Raw genomic sequence first — 20,378 nt, 5'->3', positions numbered from 1 at the left:
ATGAAAAGAAATGAAAAGTGCCTCGATATCGTTATGGGTTTGACTCGGCTTGGGCTGTTGTGCTAAAAATGCAGTTTTCGTAGCTCGGCTGCCAGAGGGATTCACTTCCTCATTTGACTGTACAGTAAACGCACCAGAGTGGACGCGTAATCATGTGACCAAGTGTGTACGTCTGAAGAAAGACAGCGATTGGCCCGCGTGACTTGAATGTCACCACAACAACTACAGCGTACTACACTTGTCGCAGTGTCACTTGAGAACCGGGCGAGATAAAGACGCCCTGTTGTCCGTCCCAGCGAACGCCGTGGAGATCGGCGTCGCGAAGCCAGCATTCTGGCCCCCGCCAGGAAGACCTCAAGTCGGATTGCCGTGTGTCGCCACCGTAACTTGTAACTGTTTAGGCAGATTGTAACAGTACCGCTCTTGAGTGGTGTACTAGTGCGTCGAAAGCCGTGCGTGAACGAACATGATTCTAACAGGCCCGGGTCTGACGTTGAAGGATTCACTTTGTGAGTAAAAGATGATCATTATTTCCTTATAGAGATCGTGCACCTACGTCATAAAATCACGTGACTTATGTTTACGTCTTTGTATTGCCGGTCAAGCAAAGCGTTGTTGAAAGTTAATTCCGTCACGAAAATATGTCTTTTCGCACGACACCCAGAGTTTTGTCCGATACAGTTTGACATTTAGAATGCGATAATGAACGAAGGTATGTGGAAAAATTAAGACATATTTGGCATAGAGGATCCATATTTAAAACCCATTCGTGGGCGGAGTCTCATTTTGGGGACATCATGATTTTCACGCATTATATCCTTCAGTATATCAAAACATTGAAGTGTTTTAATCTGAAGCCATAATTTAATATCAGGAGAGGATAACTCATCGGTCAAAGTTAGCACGGGAGTTATTTCCCTTTCCTTCCTGGCCCAACATGGCTGCCTCGAGTACACGTAGGGCGTTTTCCGAGAGAAGAAAGGGGGAAAGGTCAGTATGCAACCAAGTTTGTCTTCAAAATGCTAATCCATTGGTATTATTAATGCGTAAGTGTCGTTCTAGAATAAGAATTAATTAATAAACATATTTCTAGTATGTATCACCTCACAGAACTGATAACATACCCGTTCCAGTTTTAGGACGCTGCCCGCGAGAGGGTACATCTTTTTTGCCCTTTGCTTTAAACGTTAAAAGAAAAAAACAAGTGTTATTTCCTTGATTGCGGCCTGTTAGGAGACTTTTATCTTCATAACGCCAAAAAATTGCCACCCTGCCCATGAATGGGTTAATACCGAAGTCAAAGTTTTCGCCAATAAGAAATGTGAGTGTTAATTGGCGACTCCCGCGCTGCCGAGCAGCTCGGTTTGACCGGCAATATGGCGCCGCGCGAACTGTGACGTCACCATGCACGACCTCGATACCTACTGCATGTTTGCCGCATTAAAAGGTAGGAAATGGTGTCAAACTCCAGGCCCGGGGGCCAGATCCGGCCTGCCACGTGATTTTATGTGGCCCGCCGAGCCATAATTTGCGTCAATTTTCATGGTTCTTGCAAAAATCTGTACCAAAATTTCACAATATCATTATCATAAATGATGAAGTTGAGATATCGCAAGCATTTTTGTTACCAATTGAAAAGCACATTGCCCTTGATTTCTGATGACAAAACGAGTTCATAAATTGATGATGTAAATACGATGAGACGATTAAAAGGTAAATCCAGTGCTTGCATTAACAGTGTATCCAACAGGTCATGTAATATGTACCCAATTTTGAAAATGTGATGTTAAATCCTCTCTAATTTAATAGTGTTTTGAAAAGATTTTGAATCGACAATTACGAATTTTCAGGGGTGTTCCCATTTTCGTGAGCCACATGATCCACGATTTCTCGGATTTATCCTCATCTGATGAAGAAATAGCAGTATCGGTTGATCGGGAAGACGGAGGAATACTTCCTTTACGGATTTGAACCTGTGGTTGCAATTAATGTTGAGTATTCGGATGGTTCTTCTGACGGGAACGACGCGGAGTCTGACGAGCGAGCTCCGGTGGCCGACCGCGAGCCGAGCTTCCAGGCGGCCCGCCAGAAAAACGAGTTCGATTACCCCCGCCTTAGCTCATAAATGCTGGGACACGCTGCAAGACGCCACCGTGGTGCTCCACGGCAAAATTCACGATTGAAAATTATTTCAAAATAAATGAAATGCAGAAAGGTCCATTTTCGACATGAAGTTCGGGCACAAATAGCCTTTGTAGGTTTTGGATCATCCCATTAAAATGCAAGGGGACGCAAACAACGGGCAGTCAGCAGCAACTGAAGGTCTTTCTGAAGCGCGGCCGCTTTTCCCTCGGTGGGTGGAACGTGGCGCCCGGCACTGGCGGCGTCCTGGAGACGTGCGTCAGGCCGCTGAGGAATTTTCTTCTGGAGGTTTGAATGGCAGCCACTTTTGCCGTAACACGTATTGAGGAGTCCACGCAGGAGGCTCTCTTTCTCCGTCCTTTGTCGCCCGTTAGCGCGTCTCGCTCTGACTGATGCGTTTAATCTCTTTTTTCACAGTTTCCAGCGGTCCCATTGAAAAGTGGAAAAGCAGCCCTGCCTAATTGAGGCCAAAAGTGGAGCCCGTGCAGTGGAAAACAGCACATGCTTTTTTTTTTTTTAAATAATTTATTTTCCAAAAGCAACATTACAAAAGAACATTGTATCTCCTTTGAAGGAGTAAAACTGGGGGATAATTGAAATAAAGGACAAAAAAATAAATAAACAAAGGGAGGAAGGCTGATTAACAGGACAACCACCTCACTGTTCTGAGGTTAGGGGTTTGAATCCGGTCTTTTGTCTTTCTGTGTGGAGTTTGCACACTCTTCCCATGCTCGCGTGGGGTTTTTCCGGGGAATCCGGCTTCCTCCCACATAAAAACAATGCATGAAAGCTGAACTGAAGTCTCTAATTTCTCTTCAGGTTTGACTCTGAGGGTAAAAGTTGGCTTGTCTTCATTGTACAGTGAAGAAAATAAGTATTTGAACACCCTGCTATATTGCAAGTTCCCCCGCTTAGAATTCTTGGAGGGGTCTGAAATTTTCATCGTAGTTGCATGTCCACTGTGAGAGAGATCATCTAAAAAGAAAAATTCAGAAATCACAATGTATGATTTTTTTATTAAACGATTTATTTGTGTGAGACAGCTGCAAATAAGTATTTGAACACCTGAGAAAACCAATTTTAACATTTGGTGCAGTAGCTTCTGTTTCCAATTACAGAGGTCCAACGTTTCCTGTCGTTGTTCACCAGGTTTGCGCACACTGCAGGAGGGATTTTGGCCCACTCCTCCACACAGATCTTCTCTAGATCAGACAGGGTTTCTGGGCCGTCGCTGAGAAACACGGAGTTTCAGCTCCCCACAAAGATTTTCTATTGGGTTTAGGTCTGGAGACTGGCTAGGCCACGCCAGAACCTTAATATAATTCTTACGGAGCCGCTCCTTGGTTTTCCTGGCTGTGTGCTTCGGGTCATTGTCATGTTGAAAGACCCAGCACGACCCATTTTCAATGCTCTGACTGAGGGAAAGAGGTTATTCCCCAAAATGTCACAATACATGGCCATGGTCGTCCTGTCCCATGTGCAGAAAAACACCCCCAAAGCATGATGCTACCACCCCCATGCTTCACAGTGGGGATGGTGTTCTTGGGATGGAACTCATCATTCGTCTTAGTGGAATTATGACCAAAAAGTTCCATTTTGGTCTCATCTGACCACAAAACTTTCTCCCGTGACTCCTCTGTATCATCCAAACGGTCATTGGATTTCAACTTATGATGTCTTAGTGTATTACGAACAGTCACCTTGCAAACGGTGGTCCGAGCTCTTTTCAGGTCATTGACCAAGTCCTGTCGTGTGTCCTACGCTGATTCCTCACTTTTCTCAGGATCATTGAGATCCCACGAGATGATATCTTGCATGGGGCTGGAGATTGAGCGTCATGTTTAGCTTCTTCCATTTTCTAACGATCGCTCCAACAGTGGACCTTTTTTCACCAAGATGCTTGCCAATTTCTCCGTAGCCCTTCCCAGTCGTGTGGAGTTGTCCAATTTTGTCTCTGGTGTCCTGAGACAGCTATTTGGTCTTGGCCATGTTACAAGTTTGAGTCTTGCTGATTCTATGGGGTGGGCAGGTGTCTTTATGCAGCTAACGACCTCACACAGGCGCATCTGATTCAGGATAATACATGGAGTGGAGGTGGACTTTTAAAGGCGGACTAACGGGTCTTTGAGGATCAGAACTGTAGCTGATAGACAGGTGTTCAAATACTTATTTGCAGCTGTATCTCACAAATATATAATTAAAAAAAAAGTCATATATTGTGATTTCTGGATTTTTCTTTTTAGATTTTCTCTCTCATCGTGGACATGCACCTACGATGAAAATTTCAGACCCCTCCATGATTTCTAAGTGAGAGAACTTGCAAAATAGCAGGGTGTTCAAATACTTATTTTCTTCACTGTATGTCATCCGATTAGCTGGTCCAGGGTGAAGCTCGGCTCTTGTCCAAATTCTGGGTTTAGGCTCCGGCTCACCCACGACCCGAATGAGTTTAATTGGGATACGAAATACACGGCTGTATTGGTAAATGATTATCTTTGTGAGGTGCAGGTCTCTTGACGTACCCGCCCAAATACTCTGCCATACTACTTCGTCTTTTTCGGGGAAAAACTAGTCACCATTCGTGTTTCCTTCCACCATTTTTCCAGAACCGTGGGCCCGTCGCGTCTTCTCATTCTCCTGAGTCATATCCTATTTTGGTTTTGGTGTTTTTCTAAACTATGCATCTTTTCTTTCTCCTTTTCTTAATTGTTGCACCATGCACCAGATAGCAAAAAATAAAAATAAAAATAAAGCTATTACTGTACTACTCTCAGAAATATAAAATTACAAATTACCATTTGAAATGTTTTATTTTTATTTCCATTGGCCAAAGTTCAGCTTTGTCGCACTTGTGACAACGAGGCATGGAAGTCTGCCAGACCCAAAAACTGCATATAATTTATTGGTTATGCTTAACAAGTATCTTTTTGTTTTGAGAAAATACAAATATTTTTTTGTTTTCTCTAACAATGCGTTTTTTTTTTTTTTTTTTTCTTTTTAAACCCATCATTATGCTGTGTTCTGCCCGCCAAGGTGTTTGAATTGCAATCTGGTGGCTGACGGACGGAGAGCTGACAGGGAGCCAGACGGATACGCACAATGGAAACGACCCCAAAAACAACAGGATTGCCTGACAAAGACGACGAGTCTGCGACCTCATCCCTCTGTTTTGAATATAAAATCAATTTGAGCAGACAAAGACAAATCGAACCGACCGGTGCATCCGGTGGGCCACTACCTTCCCAGCCCTAAATGTACAGATGCCCTTTCGAATCGCATAGCTCCTTACCGGTCCTATGTTTAGTTCAAACCTGCGAGGGAAGAGTGTAACTTTTCCATAAAATAATCTCGGTGAAAATACGATTTTCACTTTTGAGCGAAAGGACATAAGAGTGGTATCCTTTGAAAGGTAACTCGGGAGATTCTTGAAAGTCGCACCAAGGCCGAGGCAACGTAACCTTGAATGACTGTGACACGAGATCATGTGTTTCCTCGTTGATTTCGGGCAAAACAAGTAAAACTATATTATTCCAAAAAATATAATGAGTTCTCCCTGGGCGCTAATTAATTGGACACTCTAAATTGCCCGTAGGTGTGATCGTGAGTGCGGCTGTTCGTCTCGATGTGCCCTGCGATGGGCTGGCAACCAGTCCAGGGTGTACCCCGCCTCCTGCCCTGTTGACAGCTGGGATAGGCTCCAGCGATCCCCGCGACCCTTGTGAGGATAAGCGGCAAAGAAAATGGATCTATGGATATAATGAATATGCGAGGTTTATCGTCAAGTAACACGTGGGTTTTAAACATTCTTCATTAATAGACACAACGGTTAATAAAACTGAAAGCAGACAAAGACAAAGGAAACCATCCATCAATTTTCTACACCACTTATCCTCACTAGGGTGAGCATGTCTGCCGGAGCCTAACCCAGCAAACTGCGGGCGAGAGGTGGGGTACACCCTGAACTAGTCGACAAACAACTGGAGGACGCACACGCGAACGAACGAACTTTCACACTCACGGGGAATCTGCAGTCTTGAGTCAAGCTACCACGCACGTTTCTGGGCGTGGGAGGAAATTTGAATAACCACAGGAAAGCCACGCGGGCGCGGGGAACACATGCAAACCCGACACAGACCAGGCCTGGTTTGGACCCGGGTCCTCATTCACTGCGCCACTGAAGGCGAACTAAAATTTTGAAGTTGAATGCAGAAGTACAATAAAGTCAAAAGTTTCAAATTAAAGGTTCTGTTTTTTGGCTCTTTGGACCTCCACTGAGTTGACTCTCGAAGATGGACTTCTGTATGAACGTGTCAATTTCATTTCAGAAAACATCTTGCTTTTGTCATACGAGCTTGTCCATAAAAGGCCCCTCTGAGTTACTTGTGTTTGACCCAAGTTTGTTTCTGCTTTATCCACGTTTGGCTAAAATCCAACCCCCCCCCCTTCCTCTGATTGGTTGCCTCCATGGAGAAGACCCACATTTGTTCTGTTAACAGCGCTGATTCAGAAGCACAAAAGGAAGGCGGAGACCTTCGCTAGTGACATAGATAAGCTCGAGAAATTCGGATGACCTGATTTCGGGCCTCTCGGCAGAAAAACGTCCGGGACTGTGGAACGCAGGGATGATTTTAATTCATATTTCCTGTTTATCGAGAGACCACAGCTTCAATATTACATCCCAAATACCGTATTTTCCACACCATAAGGCGCACCTCCAATGAACGGCATCATTTTAACACTTTTTCCATATATAAGGCGCACCGCATTATAAGGCGCATAGAATAGACGCTCCAATAAAGGCTGGGGTTAGGTTAGGCATCCATTAGATGGAGCTGCACCAAAGGCTCAATATCGATCCATATATAAGGCGCACCCGATTATAAGGCGCACCGTCGGCTTTTAGGCGCCCCTCGTAGTGCGGAAAATAAAGTTGGTGTGGCATAATACAGTTAACGTGTGATGAGGGAGGTTATCTCTTGTGTGGTACAAGAGGAAAGATGGAATTTTGTTTTAGGGAACTAGTTTATCAACACCCTACTTTGTAAATCTCGTGTAAACTCTGATTTCACGCCCGGTTGCTCCTCCTATTTGCCTTTTCCATTGCCACATTTGCATGCAGTCGCTTCTCTGTAAAGGACTTCAGGTTCAAGCGGCGTTGAGTATATATTAAGTATTGTGCGTTGCTATTGTTTTTCGTAACGAGCATGACGGTTTGTGGCTGTTCATGCGAACGTCAAATTTCACCCTTTTGCGGGCGACAGAGCGGGCGGCGCAAATGATCTCCAGCAGCAACGCTGGGGTCAACGTATCCGCTTCAAGGAACTTGACACTGAAAGTGTCGACGGCGAATGGAAATGTGCAGTTGGAGCCTCACCTGGTCCGGTCAGTCACACAGGTTTCTCGAGTTTGATTTCCATCTGCTCGAACTCACAGGTGTTGATTGTAACAGGTCATTTTCTCACACAATAGGGCTCCTTTTGGAAGCCATTTTGAAAGGGGTCTCATGTCATGACTGCGATGGGGGTGTTTTTTTTTTTGTTTTTTCTTTCTTTTTTTTTCTGGTTTTGTTTGCTTTGGGTTTTTGTCCGTATCATATGTCGTCCCTGTTTGGACAAGTTCAGGCCAAGATAAGAGTTAAACGAATGCGCTTTGGCGGCACGGTGGATCAACTGGCCTCACAGTTCTGAGGACCCGGGTTCGATCCCGGCCCCGCCTGTGTGGAGTTTGCATGTTCTCCCCATGCTTGCGTGGGTTTTCTCCGGGTGGGCACTCCAGTTTCCTACCACATCCCCGAAAACACGCAATATTAATTGGACGCTCTAAATTGCCCCAAGGTGTGATTGCGAGTGCCGCTGTTTGTCTCCATGTTGCCCTGCGATTGGCTGGCAACCAGTCCAGGGAGCACTCCCTGCAACCCTCGTGAGGATAAGCGGCAAAGAAAATAGATGGATGGATGGTACAGTATATAAAGCGGCCCGGTGGATGTCTCCCAGCTCTAAGGACCTGGGTTTAAATCCCGCCTCAAGTGTGGGGAGTTTGCATCTTCTTACCATGCCCGCGTGGGTTTTCTCCGGGTGGCCACTCCAGTTCCCTCCCATATCCCACAAAAACGTGCAACATTAATTGGATGCTTTAAATTGCCGCTAGGCGAGCGCGTCTGTTTGTCTCCATGTGCCCTGCGATTGGCTGCCCCGCCTCCTGCCCGTTGACAGCTGGGATAGGCTCTGGCCTCCCCGTGTCACTCGTGAGGATGAGCGGCAAAAGAAAATGGATGGATGGATGAATGCGCTTTTTAAAGTTTGATGAGTATCTATCCAGTTACTGTTTTTTACATGATGAACAAAAAGTTCAGTGGTTGGTTAAGGCTTCCTCAAAATTTTTACACACATGAATCAGCTTTAAAAGTAAACGATGAAAAAAAAAGAAAATGGCAAACATTTTTACAAACATCTCTTCGCACAACTTTTCCCCGGCACTCCCCCTTTAGTTATCTCCAGCTCCAAGTTACCCGTTCGCCAATTAAAAGCGAGAAGTGTGAATAATTCGGGGGGTGTTACAGAAACGAGCGGGCCGTTGCGAGACCGCGTCGGGACCCTCGCTAAATTATGAAAGTTTGCGTTTAAAAATTCATCGCGTGTGACGACACTGACCTTCGAACAAAGGGCAGAAGTGCCTCCAGCATGTAATGCATCCTTGAGATGTATACTGGCCCATGGCCGTCTCCAGGAGGAACATGGGGATACCGCAGGCCAGAAGAAATAAAACATATGGAACCAAAAATGCCCCTGGGGGGAAGAAAAACAATTTGAGTGACGTGCGAACGTGATGGTGGATTTCATCACATTTGCTAACAACTGCATATTTTATTTGATTTCATTTCCCTTGACACGGGCGCTCAAAACGCGGCTTCGTTCTCGACTCGAGGGCGACTTCCTCGCTATGTTCGATTCGATATCATGTCGCAGTTAGCGTTCGTTCGATGCCTCGCAGGAAACAGGAAATGAGACACGGGCGCAATTTGCACGAGCTCACCTCCCCCATTTTTGTAGCACAAATAAGGGAACCTCCAGAGATTCCCCAGGCCCACCAGGGTCCCCGCCACGGCCAGCAGGAACTCCAACTTGTTTGCCCACTTGCCGCGGTCCAGCAGCTGCGCCTTCTTCGCCAGATTGTTGCCTCGACCGGCCGCTTCACGGCTGCTTCCTTTCAGGAATTCCCTTGGCATATTCAAAAGGGAGATTCATGACAAAACGGAACGCAACAGCATCCGTCTGTCCCCCGGTCGGATGAGGATGGATGAATCTTGGCGACGCGGATGTATGCAAAATTACTCAGCCGACTGCTATTTGGCACTATTCGGGGTGGGGGGGGTGGGGTGGTCTGTTAATTTATCGGTAGAACTTGAGCTTGCCGGATTACCGGCAATGGAAAGTTTCCACCGGTAACAAGTGTTTCCCGGGGAGCCACGGCAACCGTCGGAGCAAAAGCGTGCCCCAGAATTCAAAGTCAAACACGCAGCGGCGCGGAATTAAAGTCAAATAGGCTGTGTACTTACCCCTCCATCACAAAGCCCCCTCCCCCGACAGTTGCTTACTGCAACAACAAAGTGATCAGTATTCCTCTCGGGTGGATGCACCGCAGGCTTTCTATACAAACAAAAAGTCATGAGCGGAGCCAGAGTGGGAATCAAAGCCGCCGGTCGCCAGACGCTGCGCTCCGCACCGTGCGGCCGCACTTGAGAAAGTGTTTGGCTCTGACAAAGGTTCAAGGTATACACCACTTCCCTGCTGTATTTTTCCACTGAGACAGGAGCAGCCCCGAGATTAGCACAGTTGCTAACAACTAAACCGAATCAGCTGAGCCGTCCCTGTTATGTCAGTGCCTGTAAACAGGCTGCGTTTATCTGCCAACTGGGAATTTGCCGTGGTGAGCCCGAAATTGTGAGAAAGGAAAATAAAAGACAATCGTGCGGTCGCTATAAAAATATCCTCCGCGGCAAGTAGCAGATCTTTATCATCATGTGATGTACGGCGCTGCCTTTTTCTGCACTCCCTGGGATTTATTGAGGAGATGCGGTATCTCGCTATCAATACTTTCTTTTTCCATTTTTCATAAATCATGAACTATGTTATCTTAAAGCTCACAGCCTCGAGCTTCTTTTTATAACCTCACACTTACTTCCCTTTTTCAGCTTTTATGGTCATGAACCTTTCGCCTCCACTGTGGCGCTTTGTCATTTAGGTTATCTTTGTTGTCAACTGCGACTAATAAACTTGTATTTAGGTATTTGTGTAATAAATACGTTATTACTTAATAATAAACTCATTTGCCTACATTAGGAAGCAGGACAAGCCACTTGATATTGTTAAATAATTGTAAAAAAAAAAAAATAGTTATGACTGTATTACCACCCCCCCAAAAAAATCTTGGCCCTTTAAAATGCATCAAATATATATTCTATTTATTTTATACTAGATGCCTGAAAGCAGTTTTTAGCTCACCCAATTCAAAGAAAAATTAAAATAAAATAACAAAAAATAACATTAAACCCCCCAAAAAAATCTCGAACCTTTAAAATGCATCAAATATATATTCTATTTATTGTATACTAGATGCCTAAAAGCAGTTTTTAGATCACCCAATTAAAAAAAAAAAATAAATAAATATATATATATATAATATATATATATATATATATATATATATATGTATATAAAACAACAAAAATAACACTAAACCTAAAAAAATATTATTTTCAAAGTTACGAAAAAAAAATAATCAAAATGACTTTTGATAATTGATTTGTTACTTCAAATAAAATAAGATTTCAAAGAAAATACAGCATATAGTGTAGGTTTCATTCATTTTCTGACTTAAAATAAAAAGTAAACTAAGTTTGTTCAGTTTGGCAATCACTACGTTAGTAAATGTAATTAATTGTAATAATGTTGTACTAGAATCAGTGAAATCCTTTGGGAGTTAAATGTCTTTGTTGGTACTACATAATAAAAACTGCGCACTTGATTGAGTGACGATGCTCACGCGTCCACCGGCGGAGGACTACGGGGCCGAAATGCATTCGCGCGTTTTCCTCGTTGCCAGAACTGTGCGACAGCTGAGCTATTAATTAACTATTTCGGTCCAATAGAGGACACGTGCACGTGTAGGGATATTTGCCTTGACATTCCTGCCTCTTTTTTTTTTTTTTACTATTTATTTATGGAGATTTAAAAAAAAACCTCATAGAGGGATTCAGATCAAATATCATGTAGACGTGGGACGAGCTCCTCCCGTCACACATGCGCACTGTTTATTCCACAGGGCCGTGACAAATCTGTTTGTCGTGGAAACTCCATTTAATAACTGTAAATTTCAGATGATTATAGTTACCATAAACTTGGATCGGCTCCAGATCGTCATGACAATGAATGGACTTTTTGCGGGTATTGTTCCCTTGAAGCGGTTTCATTAAAGCAGAATCGGCCAAAGCCACTCTGACTTCGTTTGCTTATACCGTATATGGGTGAGAGGGCGGGGCAAACGGTGGAAGCAGGGATGTGTTTTGAGCGTGGCATTCTCACAAGTGGCAAAAATAGAAGTACCAAGTCATCTTTTTTTTTTCCTTTTTTTTTTCTTAACCAACTGCTTAAGTCATTCACTGCCATTGACAGGTATAAACGCCATTTCCAATAATAATTAATTAGATTGGGAGAAATGGGTGAATAATTAATGGGGCTTGGACACCCCTTTTACGTCACTATTATGCCGCCATGTCTTTGAGGGACGTCATCGACAAAACTGGAGACCAATTTCATTGCGCAGCTGGTGTGGACAAAGGAATGCACAACAAGAAACCCCGGCTACACTATATCGCAGTCCCGGGATCCATCCATCCATTTTCTGAGCCACTTATCCTCATGAGGGTCGCATTGAGTGCTGGAGCGTATCCCAGCTGTCAACGGGCAGGAGGCGCGGTACATGCGTACACCCTGAACTGGTTGCCAGCCAATCGCAGGGCACATCGAGACAAACAGACGCACTCACGATCACACCTTGGGGCAATTTTGAGTGTCCAATTAATAGTGCATGATTTTGGGATGTGGGAGGAAACCGGAGTGTCCGGAGAAAACCCACGCAGGTACGGGGGAGAACATGCAAACTCCACACATGTGAGGCCAGGATTTGAACCCTGGACCTCAGAACTGTGAGGCCAACACTTTCCAGCTGAGCCACCGTGCCATTCAGTCCCGATATTTCTCGGTAATTTTTAAAAATGTACATGGTAGCAGGGCGGAGCATCTGGTTTGATCGTCGCCCACAGAGTTCTGAGGATCGGAGTTTGCATGTCCATGCCCGCGTGGGTTTTCTCTGGGCACTCCGGTTTCCTCCCCCATCCCCAAAACATGCATTAATTGTAGACTCTAAATTGCCCCTAGGTGTGATTGTGAGTCCGACTGTTATCCGTCTCCATGTGCCCTGTGTGATTGGCTGGCAACCGGTTCAGGGTGTACCCTGCCTCCTGCCCGTTGACAGCTGGGATAGACTCCAGCACTCCTCGTGAGGATAAGCGGCTCAGAAAAATGGATAGATGGATTTATATCTAGATACGCAAAGACGCACGTCTCGTGGAAACGAGTCCCTCCAATTTATCATCACAAAATACAAACATAGTAATCGCAATAATTGCATGAAGGTTCCGCTATGTTACCGATTTTTACGACAGTTGTTACTCTATAATCATTAATCTTTTACACTGTTTGTACAATATTTTTGTGTTCTCCGTTGGTCTCTCACTCTACCAATATATTATGTCCTTAGCCCCTGCCAGAATAGCAAATATTTTAGGAACAATATTAACAAAAAGAAAATTAGACATGTTCAAATAAAGTTCAAAAGTGAAGATAAATAAAATTTGACTTTCCTCGCTTCTGTTTGCCATCTTGACACAACAGTGAGGTCGAACAATTTTAAAGTTTAACCGAACCATGTGAGAAGTTATGTTTCTTCAAAACTTTGCATATTATATTAAAAGCTCCCAACAGCCTTTGCGCATCTCCACAAAGACTATTAAGACAAATAATCTTTGTCGTGCTACATATTTTGAAAACGAGGCTAAAACGACCGTTTCCAAATGTAGTAGTAGGTAAAAGTTACTTTTTCCAAAACATAAATACTCAAGTAAAGTACAGATAACTGGGGAAAAATAATACTTTAGTAGCATCCAAAAAGAGTTCACGTGCATGCGACTTGATACCGAAGCGCATCTTGAACTTGCCCATTGTCTACTGGCGCATACTTTAACACCTGTTCAAGTACACAAATGGTACTCGTCTCTCTTTCTCTCTCATTCACTCACTCACACACACACACACACACACACACACACACACACACACTGAGTCACTTGGATGATGCGCCGTGTTGTCACAGCTGCGGTTACATCACGTGACAACCAGGAAGGTCATTTTGCACGGTCCAACTTGCTACTCCCAACTGGAGGAGTCACGTCCGCCGGCCGTTGGGGAATCATAAGCCCCTCGGTCCCTCCGCAATTAACTGAACTCGTGGCGAGAGGAAGACAGTGCGACAACAACGTTTTGTAATGTGCATTTGGTGAGAAAAATATCACTCGATACTACGATAGTTCACAAAAACGTGCCGTAATGGTGTAATTGAATCGATGGCCAGTTGGGGCAAGTATAATTTAACAGACATACCGATATACGGAGATGATCCCAACTCTTGAGTAAGCCCAGTATTAGTAATAGTCATTGTTTGCAGAGGATAAAGAATATATGTCTGTGAGTATTCTCATATTATTGATCTTTATGTTTTCAAATATCAGTTGCATAATCGGTAGAAATGCCCCAACACCAGCCGATCTGTTTCATTTCCCGCCAAATGTTAGCATTAGGCTAGCAGACTTTATGGCAAAGTAATGAGTTTGTTTGGAATTCACGTGTAACGCTACTTGATTTATCTTTCGGTATATAATAAACTTTATCTAGGAGTGGCATGAAACAAAGATATGTTTGCGATCCGCCAAACTACAGCTTGTTGCGAAGTGAGGTCAGATGAGTTCACTCCCACCCTCTCAAATTTTTACTTGCAAGTCGGAGCAAAAAAAAAAAAAAAAGTCAGCCAATCGACGGCACGTCTCTCGAAAAATTTGTAGTGATGCCTCAGTTCTCGACTGCAATCCGTTCAAGAAAACGGTTCGAGAAGTTAAAACCGAATCGATGCTTCCCCATCACAATGAATGGAAAAATAAATGATGCGTTCCAAGCCTAAAACAAAAAATTGGGCTTTTTAAACCATTTTTTTTTTCGCTTTTCCTGATGATAAACTGCATAGTAGAAATACATGTATAGCCAGTTGGGGCAAGTATAATATAACAGACGTACCGATATACGGAGATGATCCCAACTCTTGAGTAAGCCCAGTACTAGTAGTAGTCATTCTTTGCAGAGGATAAAGAATATATGTGTGTATTGTCATATTATTGATCTTTATGTTTTCAAATATCAGTTGCATAATCGGTAGAAATGCCGCAACACCAGCCGGTCTGTTTCATTTCCCGTCAAATGTTCCCATTAGGCTAGCAGATTTCATGGTAAAGTAATGTGTTTGTTTTAAATTCACGTGTACCTCTACTTGATTTATCTTTCAGTATATAATAAACGTTATCTGGGAGTGGCATTAAGCAAAGATGTGTTTGCTATCCGCCAAACTACTGCTTGTTGTGACGTGAGGTCAGTTGAGTTCACTCCCACCATCTCAAATTTTTACTTGCAGGTCGAAGCAATAAAATAAAAAAATAAATAAAAATCGGTCAAACGACGGCTCATCTCTCGAAAAATTTTGACAGTGGTGCCTCGGTTTTCGACTACAATCCATTCCAGAAAACGGTTCAAGAAGTGATTTGTTCAAAAACCAAATCGATGTTTTCCACTACAATGAATGGAAAAAGAAATAATGCATTCCAAGCCTAAAAAAATGGGGCTTTTTAAAGCATTTTTTTTAGCTTTTCCTGATAATAAACTGCATAGTAGAAACACATGTATAGCTTAAATATTTTATGTAATAAAATAATTTAAGAAATATATTTACTTTTTTGCTTAAAGTGTATCCTTTAGCAGTAGAGTACGCTAGGCAGTACATTGCCGTATCTGTAGCAACTCGGCCCCCGTCCTTGTAAACTTTTTTTTATGAAACAAATTTGCAGAATAACTTTAAACAAGCAACTTGCCTTCTTTGGAGCCATGATTGGGGTTAATACGGTCGTCCTCCATAAGAAGAAAAACAACAGTCACTACCGGGACACGTTTGTGTCCAGAGACTGCATTATACAGAATAACAAAAGTGCACTGTTTGCGACGAGGGCATTACGTCATTTACGTTTTTTTTTTTTTTTTTTTTGGGGGGGGGGGGGGCGTTCAAATTGACAATAAAAAAAAAACATCTTGTGGGTCAACTGGTCAGCTGGTCTTCCCGCGTGCAATAAGGTGGCTTTTGAGTACCAATTTTCGTTCAAAAACAGAAGCAAACAAAACTGGAAATTTTCGTTCGAAAACCGATTTGTTCGGAAACGGGGACATTCGAGAACTGAGGCTTTACTGTATCTCATCGTTGTTTATGTTTCGTGAGATGTGCCGCTGACCAGGTCAAAAGTGCAAATGACCTGGTCATTTACCTGGTTCATTAAATATTAAAGAAAAATTGTTTTTACTACAAATGTGAGACTAGGCAAAAAACATTTAGTTATGATAAAAAGTGATGAGAATAAAGTTGTATTAGTTTACAAAAGAGTTAGACTGTTACAAGAATAAAGTTGTCATACTACACAAAAAAGTCCATTTTACTAGAATAAAGTTCCCATTTTTTAAAGTTATTTGTGAAGTTCTGTTTCTGAAAGGTAACCACAAGGGATAAGCAAAGATATGACTCGAAGAAAAAAAAAAAAAAAGGCAGACACAATGGGCCACATTCTCCCGTTGGTCTGTAAGTTTGTTTTTTAGGCGTCTGGCCAGCACACTGCCAACGTGTACCAATACACCCGAAACAACTTCTGACACACCCACCGTGGATACCGGGAAAATATGGCACACAGATACCAAAAGGCGTGACTCACTGAAGTCTGAGGCTCGCTGGAATTCCTGGATCAGGGAGTTATCCTGAGATGCATGAGTGTCACAGAAATCCGTTTGGAAATTGTGATTTTAACTCCTATAGCCGCTATATTAAAGTCAATCGTGTGCCTGAAGTCTCCTGAAGTCCAAGGTAACAGGTCAGACTCACAAGTACCGTAATTTCCAGCCTATAAGGTGCAACGTTTTTCCCCACACGCTTTCATCTTTGTGATTTATGCCGTGATGCGGCTAATTTGTGCATTTTTTTCTAAAAGGCCGCGAGGGGGCACTCGAGGGGAAAAGGTACGAGTGAGACCGGTGGAATATATGTGCCGAGGAAGTGACTTTTACCAGTCCGGCCCGATTAGCGCCGCGCTAGCGTGTTACTGCCGTATCTCAGTGATTTTTACCGGTATGTTTTTTGTTTTTTTTAACTGGGTCTGTTAGCGCGGCGCTAGCATAAACTCTCTGTGTACTTTCTTTCTTTGTAAATATCTCATGTTTCAATGTGGGCAATTGCGGCTTTTATGTATTTTCTTGTATGTATGTACCAAATGGTATTTCCTTTACAAATGTACTGGGTGAGGCTTATAACCAGGTGCGCTCTATAGGCCAGGAATTACGGTACACAACCTCTGTTTATCTCTTGTCAGTCACACCTTTTGTCTGTGATTGGTTGTTTTTTTCCTCCGGCATGGTGGTTTCTTAAAAATCAAATTAGAGGTACTAAGGCGTGCAGAGAAGACTCATTTTTTCCACTATAATTTTACTCGCTGTATTACTGTCCAGTCAGTTTATTATCTTGAATGTGACTCGGCCTCTCGCCCACATTAGCTACGCCGGCGGATCAAAACTATTGCATCAAAAGCCCTCCCTAATGAAATCTCCTTCTCGGGTTTGTGATTTACTTTTGTCCCTGCTTCGTAAAAGGCTTCCAAGGGCGGACGAAAGAAGAGCTGCCATCCAAGCTAAGGAAGACAGGCTCGCGGGTTTTTCTAGTTGCGGGGAAGAGAAGACCGGATGCCTCCGGACACCGAATTGAAGCGTATTACTGCGATTCACATTAGTTTCTGCGACTATCGGCGCCTTCTTCATAAAATGCACGAGCCGCTAATCCCAGTTTGGTTTTCATGCGGAGGCGTCGCGGGGTTCTCCCAGTACAGGGATGCGGTTAGTCATTTAGGGGCCAAACAAAACACAGTAAACCCCCCCCCAATCACAAGCACTCATCAGATTATGGTCTTGTTTTTCCGTGTTGAGTTTTCCGTGATGTTTGCCTGTTTTTGGTCAAAACAGCGAAGGCATTGCTTGATACAAGAGACCCCTGTTTGGCTACACCCAGTCAAGGGACAATAAATCAACGCCCGTGTATAACGAGAAGACAAGACAGCTCCATTATTCTTGGCTTATAAATCCCGAGAGCCCGCAAGAACCTTGCTCTCTCTCTCTCTCTCCATGAGGTACTTAAAGTAGTTTACACTGCACATGGGCAAACACTAAGTGCATGCTTTAGAAGAAGTTATGTTTAAAACATTTGGAAGTTGTTCATGCAAAAATTTGGTGATTGCAGCGTCTCGGAAATTCGGTTCTTACTGGTTATTTTCCCTTTAAAGGAGTGTTCCCTTCACAAAGCAGCCATTATTTCCCCACTTTGGCAACACAAAAAATCCCTCACAAAGAGCAACTTTTCTCAGCTGCCGGACTCAAGGGGTGGAAGATTATCCACGTGGGCACGTTCAAACGAGCCTTTTTGGTCAGCAGTCCTCCGTGTTTCCTCTGAAAACAATAAATAGACTCAAGTAAGTGAAGCGCTTCGTGTTCAACCGTGATCCGGTGTGATTATACAAACATTAACTGACGACAAAATGTCTGAAACGGGTTTGCTGGTTTTTCAAAACCAAAGTAAAGCCCGCGGTTGACCCGAGAATCGGAACGGCGGCGATTCACACAAAAGCTCCGATGAGATATTTTCATGGGATCATTTTAATATCGGCATTACATTGACTTGTACATCTCGGACAAATCCACACTCTATAAATCATAAAAGTTCCCAGGTATCAGGCTCACTATGTGATGAGGAGGTGATCAATTGAGAGGAGAGCAGATAAGTAAAAGTCATCTGCGTGCGGAATGATCGAAGAGGGCAGAAATTGCCCTGACGTCCATTTTGACAGTCCAGCAAATGAGGCGGGGGGGTGGGGGGAGGCTTCTAATGACAAGATCAGACTGTCACCGATGGATGCACACAGAAACATTCAACAAACACTTGAAGAAATAGTTTGCTTTTTTTTTTTCTTCTTTTTCTTTAAAACTGCAAACAGACAAAACATAAAGAACCCTTTTCCCTTGCAGGTCGCAATGATTTCCTCTGTCAGTGTTGCAGTCGCTTCTCGCGTTTCCCACGTTTTACATGCTCAAGGATATTTGGCAGTCTTTCAATGGAGAAAGTGATCCAGCAGTCATAAAAGCAGGCCAAAGCAGCCTTCATGTAACCACACGCACACAAAAAAACGTGTCACTCGGACACGTACAGAACATCACCCCCTGGTGGCGTTGATACTCGTGTATAAAAACGGACAAAAGGACACATACAGAGTACCTGTATGAGCTGATATTAGTTTTGTAGCATGGACATGAGGTTCTTGTGGTTAGAAGGTATGATCAAAAAAAAAAAACAAACAAAAAAAAAAAAGGTCAAAATGATGAAATTGCTGTGATGCGGATGCAGTTTTGCTGTATGGCGCAACTGTGTCGCTATCGCTTCTCGTCTGCTTCTCTTGCACGCCGACTTCACATTTCTACCGGTTTAATGTTGGAAAAGTGCTTCAAAGCAAAACAAAACGTCACATTCTTCACAAGTTTAGCTGATGAGGAATCCAGTTGGCACAATGACCTTCGGACGCAACTCAAATGCTACACTATGCTAATTGTCTGCAACACAAGGCAGTTTTGTGCACCGGAGGAGAATATCAGGCGGGGTGCAGAAGAATATTTTGCATTGTTGGTCAGACAATTATGTATTTAAAACAGATAGCTGTCTTCTATAACTATTTATTCCAGCTAATTATTATAGGGAGAACGCTTAAAACGGCAAAACGGTCTTCCGCTAGGTAGCAGAAGTTAGATAAGTTTTGTATCCACTTTAATAATGTCAAATATGTACATGCCTTGGCTGAATAAATGTTGGGGAATACTTACGAAAAGGACAATTGACATTCATAAAAAAAAATTGCACATTTTTAAAAAGTCAGTTGAGCTCACAGTGTGCGAAATGCTGTTAGCGAGCTAAGCGTTAAATCAAATATTTTTTGCCAAATATTGGGACTAAACATAGTTCTAAAATCGACTAATATTTTGGAAGTGTCATGAAAAATAAAGTAGAAAATCTAATCTTGCGGTACGTTGAGTTTTTTAGAGACGAGACTTCCGGGAGTCGGCGCTAGCCGTTGGCCAACTGCTGCCCAGTACTTTTAGTGTTTATATTTTCTCGTTTATACATAAACACAACATAGATAACCTGGCGAGGATCAGATGAGATTTTGCCGTGAGTCTCCAAGCCACTCAACAGATCCGCTTTCAAAAATCAACAATACAGGCATGAGGGTGGAATAATATATGAAAAAAATCTCCAAATGTCAAACAGTTACCTTTACACTTTCTTTTTGAAGTATCGGCATAAACAGAAGTGGCTATGTTTCCTCCAGCATCCTTATGAAAGGCACAGTGACGAATGGATGTCTATTAAATACAATTTCATGTTTAATCGGTAAACACAGAGCAAGCCCTTTCTAAACAACCCGCTTGATAAATTCGTTTTGAGGAATTTCGCGATGAGAGTTCTTATCCTGCCCTTCAGATAACACAGGCAGAAGCCATTGTGACGTGGGGGGGGAGCCCCGGGTGTCGGATGCCTGAGGCATAAACACCCAAGACTCAAAATGTGATTGTTAAGTCACTCACTTTGACGGCATCAGCTGTCATCGAGAGAGCCGCTCGGTGAGCTCGCTTCAATTATTAATTCACTTAGTCGAGTTTAGCGAGTTTGCTACGTTATGAACACGTAGTAGTAAAAAGTAACATTTTGAGATCCACGTCATGACTCTTCAA

At 43.2% G+C, this 20,378-nt stretch overlaps 1 protein-coding gene across 6 annotated transcripts in view; it reads right to left on the bottom strand.

Moving 5' to 3' along the window:
* The window catches only part of frs3 (fibroblast growth factor receptor substrate 3), a 69,869-nt gene that overhangs the window by 31,400 nt on the left and 18,091 nt on the right, over window positions 1-20,378 (bottom strand). For 3 of the 6 annotated variants that reach the window (XM_061832012.1, XM_061832008.1, XM_061832010.1), the window contains exon 8: window positions 9,220-9,359. Coding sequence is in view for 2 of the 6 variants with exons in the window: in XM_061832013.1 (XP_061687997.1) it covers window positions 8,793-8,927; window positions 9,175-9,359; window positions 9,698-9,705 (328 nt within the window). In the remaining 4 variants the exon portion in view is untranslated. Of the gene's footprint in view, window positions 1-8,792; window positions 8,928-9,174; window positions 9,360-9,697; window positions 10,297-18,028; window positions 18,048-20,378 lie in introns of those variants that run through there. The other 3 variants (XM_061832013.1, XM_061832007.1, XM_061832009.1) reach the window with 3 other exon arrangements.

Source organism: Syngnathoides biaculeatus, chromosome 10 (assembly GCF_019802595.1).
Source record: "Syngnathoides biaculeatus isolate LvHL_M chromosome 10, ASM1980259v1, whole genome shotgun sequence".
Lineage (NCBI taxonomy): Eukaryota > Metazoa > Chordata > Actinopteri > Syngnathiformes > Syngnathidae > Syngnathoides > Syngnathoides biaculeatus.
The sequence above is the reverse complement of the archived record's forward strand: the minus strand, read 5'-3'. Positions and strand labels throughout refer to the sequence as shown.